The sequence below is a fragment of the Astatotilapia calliptera genome, chromosome 13, assembly GCF_900246225.1.
Source record: "Astatotilapia calliptera chromosome 13, fAstCal1.2, whole genome shotgun sequence".
In the NCBI taxonomy this organism is placed as follows: domain Eukaryota; kingdom Metazoa; phylum Chordata; class Actinopteri; order Cichliformes; family Cichlidae; genus Astatotilapia; species Astatotilapia calliptera.
This window is the reverse complement of record NC_039314.1, coordinates 3,787,804-3,793,683: the sequence shown is the minus strand read 5'-3', so window position 1 is coordinate 3,793,683 and position 5,880 is coordinate 3,787,804. Positions and strand designations below refer to the sequence as shown.

Here is a 5,880-nt window from a genome sequence, read left to right as displayed (position 1 = left end):
ATGCCAGTTTATCCACAATTAGGGCATAAATCTCGGAATAAAACTTTGATACAAAATGTTTATGCTCCCTATTATCCAGAAAAAATTTCTCCAACCGAAAAGAGGCAGTTGAGATTTGTAATGATTTAGCATTTTTTAACACATAATTTCTCAATTGCAAATACTTATAAAACTCAGTCTTTGACATAGAATACTGGGATTCTATGTCTTGTCTTCAAGGATTCAAATGATTTAAACTCACCATGTTTAAAGAGGTCATAAAACCTCTTTACACCTACTTTATGCCATCCCACAAAGCTTGACCCTACGTTCTGCGGCAGAAGGTCAGGATTATTTATAAACGTTGACAAGATATTAAACGGAAGACTACCGTTAAAAGATTTTCTCAGTTTTCCCCACGTCCACATAGCATTATATATCAGTGGGTTATGCTTTATTACATAAGGTAAGTCATTTAGACTTTAGATTTTTGGGACTTTTAATGTTCTTTTTTGTTTTTTACTGAGGTGAACCGAGGATAAGCCAGTAGCTGTGGAACCTTTGGTGGTGGGTTGTTTCCACTTTTGTTGTACAGCACCTTGGGTCCAAAGTTGGTTGGTTGGTGTGTCTGTGTGATTTTTCTCTCTCATGGTCCTCAGCTTCTGGTAAGTCCAGGTTGTTTTATCTTTGATCAATGGTTGCTAATCAATGATACATCCAGATTAACAGAGTCACCTTTATGGACTGAATCTTGTCTTTTCTTCAGATGAGCCAGGGCCACTGCTGTCAAAGAATGATTTTTATCTCTATCTGCAGGAATTCATATTTAGTGGCATTGCTCTGATCTGGGTGCTTCCCTTCCACATGCATACAAGGGAAGTGTAAGGCAAGGATGGCAGCAGCAAGACCCCAGCACAGAGCACAACAGGCAACATTGAAAACAAGGGTATAGGTGGGTTGCAATGTAGCTTGCAGATGCACAGCAAACACAGTCAGGCTGAAGCGGCTTAAATAGTGTGACCTCTTTTTGACGCATAGAAGAATAATCAAGCCATCAACTGATGTGGGCTGACACTGAGACCAGTTGATCTTCCTGGATTACACCATACTTGACTTCATGATCTACCAGAATTCACTCGTCCCGTCCGCTGTCATGCCGTACTATAAAATGTCAGCTGTGTGTTTGCCAGAATCACTGGACTCTGATCTGGACGGCTGCCATTCATTCAACTGTTTTATTAGCGTACACATAAAACAAACACACACAAGCAAGCAGCGCCACCACGTCAGGACTGACATCTGCTCTCAGACCCACTTTATGGTTGCAGTGTATACTATGCATGTGTGAAACCAGGCTGTTAAGAGCTCGCTTCCATATTTGTACCATATGTTTTTATTTGTATATTGGCATCTTTGTGTACATGTCAGTTGGTGTCAGTGATTAATGAGCGTAATCCACTTCCTTATTTCTATAATAAGAAAAGAAAACATGATAACATCATATAAATTTCTCCCCTGTACCTGAGCCATTCAGCTCCCTAAATAAACTAAGAAATGCATAAACTAGCTGCAGAGAGGACGGTGAAAGGTTTTTATGCACACCAAATAAATACAATACATTTGAATATGATGTAACTATGAAAATATTGAAAGCTATTTGAATGTAGGCTGTACTTGGACCAAACGTATTAGTCTGTACTGGGTGTCTGGTGTATTGTTTTTTCTGTTCACTTTCTAAATTTGTGTTATTGCGCTAATCTTTACTAATCATTTTAAAGGTAAATGCCCAGTTAATATGTCCTAAATAATGACTGAACAATGAAATTTCTGGATTTCACGGCAATCTGCTTCAGACTTGTTGAAGTGTCTTAGGTGGGAAAAGTGGTGGACTGGCCAACCAAAGTGCCATTCTTTAATTTACCTGATTATATAATGTAAATATTAAACTGATCTATTAATATGATTTCTGACTCGCTTCTCTGACACACCTAGGTACTGTAGTTCACTGATAACCGCCAATCTGACCCACTGCATGACTCAGATACAGCATTATATGGCGCTTCCGTGTCTGCCCTTTGAAAACACTCATCGATACAATTCTTCGCTCACTTATTGTATGCTTAAAACATTCAAACAGCCACTGTGGGATCAATACTAGGATTTGCACACAACACACACACAGTTACTGCTCAGGTGGTCCAGGTTTGCTTCCCGAGTTTTCCCTCAGTTCACAGCTTCAGCCTGTGACAGGGACATCACTGTCTCACTCTGATAACATGGAGCAGCTTAATGTTTAGCCCAAGACCCATGCACATGCACACACACACACACACACACACTAGAGAGCTAAGAGATTACAAAGGCACAGAGACCCATATGCCGACAAGCAATGGAGACGAGTAAACTCAATGTGAGGCGAATGCGAGGTAACGATCAAGGTGAGTTATAACTGCTAATAGCATTTTAAAATGTGTAATGACTGAAGAAGAAAAAACTTGAGGTGGTGCTACCTGCCACTGCATCTTTATTTCTTCTGCACTGAGTGAAGAAGCAAAGTGATGGAGTTCAATTCTGTACAGATGGTAAATTATTACTGATTGGATTGACTGGGGAAAATAATTGACCGTGAAAGTCGCCTAGCTGATATTTATAGCAAAGTGAAAACTTGTTGAAGTCAGTCTAAGCCTTTAATTTGCTAAGTAGGGCTATTAGCCTGTTAATCCACACGAGAGGCTGTCAGCTGTGCTGCATGGCCTGAGAATGAGCGAGTGAATTCATTTTGAACTTGTAATAATGTAAAGAACAAAATTCAACAAACTTTTCTTTCTCTTAAAATTTTATGATTTTTTTTTTTTTATCTGGACAGGAAAATGCTGGCAAGAGAGATTAATGTTAAACACGCTGTTTAATATATTAATAGACTTAACAGCCTTCGACACCCGTTCAAGAAATTATGAAAACAGGATTTATTGCTCAGACTTTACAATTTCATGAAAGAGAGCGTTGAATAATGTAATTAAAAGGAAGGGAAATGTCTTTAAAACAGACTTTTATCCGTAAATAATCTGATTACTTTTCAGAGCAGGAAGCTATTTCCATCTATGGTTGAAGTAATTTATCATTTCATTTTTTTCTGATTTTGATCATCTTACTTTACATCCATGAAAAACAAAAGAGTGAGAGACATAACCCATAATCCAGAGACATTATGAGAAAAAAACGTGGCACAGAATAGTTTGTTGAAATCAGTAAACTTCTTAAGTTTGGCTTTTAATAGTTGTATTAACATTTACAAATGTAAATCATCTCGATAAAATTTATAATACAAAAGCTTGAACCTTCCACAAAAAATGAGAAAATAGGAAGTGAAAACTAAACTATAGTCTTTGAACTTTGGTTAATTAAGGCTAGCTGTTACCCCCAGCTAACGTTAATATTTTGTAAATATTGTTTTCTGATGTTTACTTCGACATATTTTACATTTAATTTGTTTCACAACCTAAATATTAATTTTCAGTGATATTTCTGACCAGGCAGCATCTTCCTTTAAAACCTCATTTCAGTCCATGTAGCACATACGTGTGTGTGTGTGTGTGTGTGTGTGTGTGTGTGTGTGTGTGTGTGTGTGTGTGTGTGTTTACATATATATTCGTATTTGTATGTGTAAATGCAAGTATGTGTACGTGTACATAGTGGTTTGCTCTATATGTCTGAAATAAAGATACAATAACAATATATGTAATACTGTACATTCAACCTACAGGCTGACTGAACATTGTAGAACAGCTGGAGACGGGGGGGGAGTTAGTCTGACACAACCCAAAACTAACGTAAAGCAATTATTATAATTTTTATTTTTATTCTGTACAAATTATTTCAAATAAAAACACTTTATGGCCAATTGGCTGTCAAAGTCTTGTCTGTGCACAGTAAACATTAGAAGTGAACTGAATTTATTAGGCTGACAGGTAGACAGACAACTCTAAGAAAAGGGTGCCCCAGGCAAAGAAATAGTCTGACGGCTTTTTTAATATTTGAACTGTTGAACAAATGAAACAAATAGAAGTTCATACCTCTGACAGCACTAGTGCCGAATTCAATTAAATGTTTCTGTCAAATCACAACAACAGGCACCTCTAGTTACTTTGCATTATAACGTGAAACCCTGCAAAAACAGAGAGAAATCAGTTGAACAGTCTTACTGCTAAGCTGAGCTAAATATCTGGATGCCCTTAATATTTACAGCAAAGAAATGAGAGCACTCATCTAATTTATTCTCATCATTTATTAGCCCAGGCTTAATCTGTTTACTCTAAACTATTAAAAATCTTTGAAAAGTTATTTAGAAAACTACACATATTAAATAGTTTAAGAAAAGACGAAAACGCCTCGTCTGGGGATCCTCAGCCCTTCCCATGAAGGTGGCACGGATGCCCCTCCGGTGGTCCTCGTTGGGCTCTCGCACTCTGAGGCCTCTGGATGTCTGGAGCCTGGATCTCCTCCATGCCTGCTTCATGCCCTGGGGGACGGGGCTATGGCTCCCTACATCCTCTTGCAGACCATTACATGTGGAAACCATTTGAATACAAGCGCGCTGATCCACACAGGTGTGCACACGCGTGATCACTGTTCGTAGACTTAAATTACACCTTTCTTGGCTGCTACTTCAAAGCACATTGTGCGCTGTCTGTCCTGTGTGCTGCACAACAAAATTGAATATTTAGTATTTACTGCTGTTTACACTTAGCTAGATTAATGCGATGGTGTTGTGTTTAGTATGTTGCTTTGTGTTTTTTTGCTTGTTTTCTATTCTTTCTCTCTCAACAGGTGATCCAGGAGATTTTTTTCCCTTTCTCACTGTCCCTCTCCCCTTCTGTTCTTCTTTTCTTTCCTCTTTCTTTCTCCCTTTCCTATCCCTCACTCATGTCTGTCCCGTCTGTAACAACTGAAAATAAGAAAAGAAAAAAAAAAGAAAAGACGAAAACATCCAGTAATTTCTGTCTCTTTTTGACAGGGATTGTTGAAAATGACTCCCCAGCAGAACCACATGGCAGCAGCTCTGTTCGACCTGTTTCTGCTCTTGTTCGTCTCTACGTGTATGCGCTGCATGGCTGCCTCTGCGAGGTGGCCTTCACTGCTGTGTGGGACTGGTGCAGCACCCAGGACAGGAGGCTGGCAGGCCACAGCAGTCTGTGGGCGCTGCCCATGTATGCCACAGCAATCTATCTCATGGAGAGGCTGAGGGCCCTGATGCTCGCTCAGAATCACCCACTGACTGTGCGGCTCGTGCTCTACACTGTTTTCATCTACCTGTGGGAGTTCAGCTGGGGTGTGGGGCTTAGTTTGTTGGGAGCCTGTCCATGGGACTACTCAGGCCATAGGTACAACCTGAGAGGACTGATAACTCTGGACTATGCACTTCCCTGGGCTGTGGCTGCATATATAGCAGAACAGCATGTGATCAGGCACACTTTAAGAATAAGACTGCATAACTGAACCGCTGTTGTGACGATCTGGACTCATGTGCTTCCAAAACACTTGATTAATTAATTTCATATTAATTATATTAAAAGTAACTATTCTGTTGTTTTTAGCAGTATAATAAACCTGACTGGGAAAGTACATTAAAGGAGTAGTCTTGATTTTGGAAAATAAGATAACAAAAAGTCTCTACACAAAGCCACAGATATGAATTAGCCTGGACACTTGGAAAAATAAAATATTATGAAGAAACAGCAGGTGTAGTTTTATAGTAAAGTGAATAAAAACAGAAAGAATGATCAACAATGAGCTTTGAACTATTGAGAAAGTGAAGCCAGCTTTCTTAAATCCTTTGATCTTTTCCCAAGGGATTATTCACACTAAGCTAAAAGAATCCAATCGCTTAATACAGTCAACACT

At 39.0% G+C, this 5,880-nt stretch overlaps 1 protein-coding gene across 1 annotated transcript; it reads left to right on the top strand.

The window, feature by feature from the left end:
• The first annotated feature begins 2,194 nt into the window (after window positions 1-2,194).
• On the top strand, window positions 2,195-5,603 carry LOC113035186 (transmembrane protein 229B-like). Its single transcript, XM_026190534.1, has 2 exons — window positions 2,195-2,417; window positions 4,994-5,603. The coding sequence occupies exons 1-2, from the start codon at window positions 2,369-2,371 to the stop codon at window positions 5,473-5,475; spliced, it is 531 nt and encodes a 176-aa protein (XP_026046319.1). The 5' UTR covers window positions 2,195-2,368; the 3' UTR covers window positions 5,476-5,603.
• The last annotated feature ends 277 nt before the right edge of the window (window positions 5,604-5,880 follow it).

What these genes read in the sequence shown, in the direction of transcription:
- LOC113035186 (XM_026190534.1), top strand. Translation starts at nt 2,369, where the DNA reads ATGGAGACGAGTAAACTCAATGTGAGGCGAATGCGAGGTAACGATCAA. An exon ending in AATGCGAGGTAACGATCAAG is followed by an intron (nt 2,418 to 4,993) that starts GTGAGTTATAAC and finishes TCTTTTTGACAG; the next exon opens with GGATTGTTGAAAATGACTCC.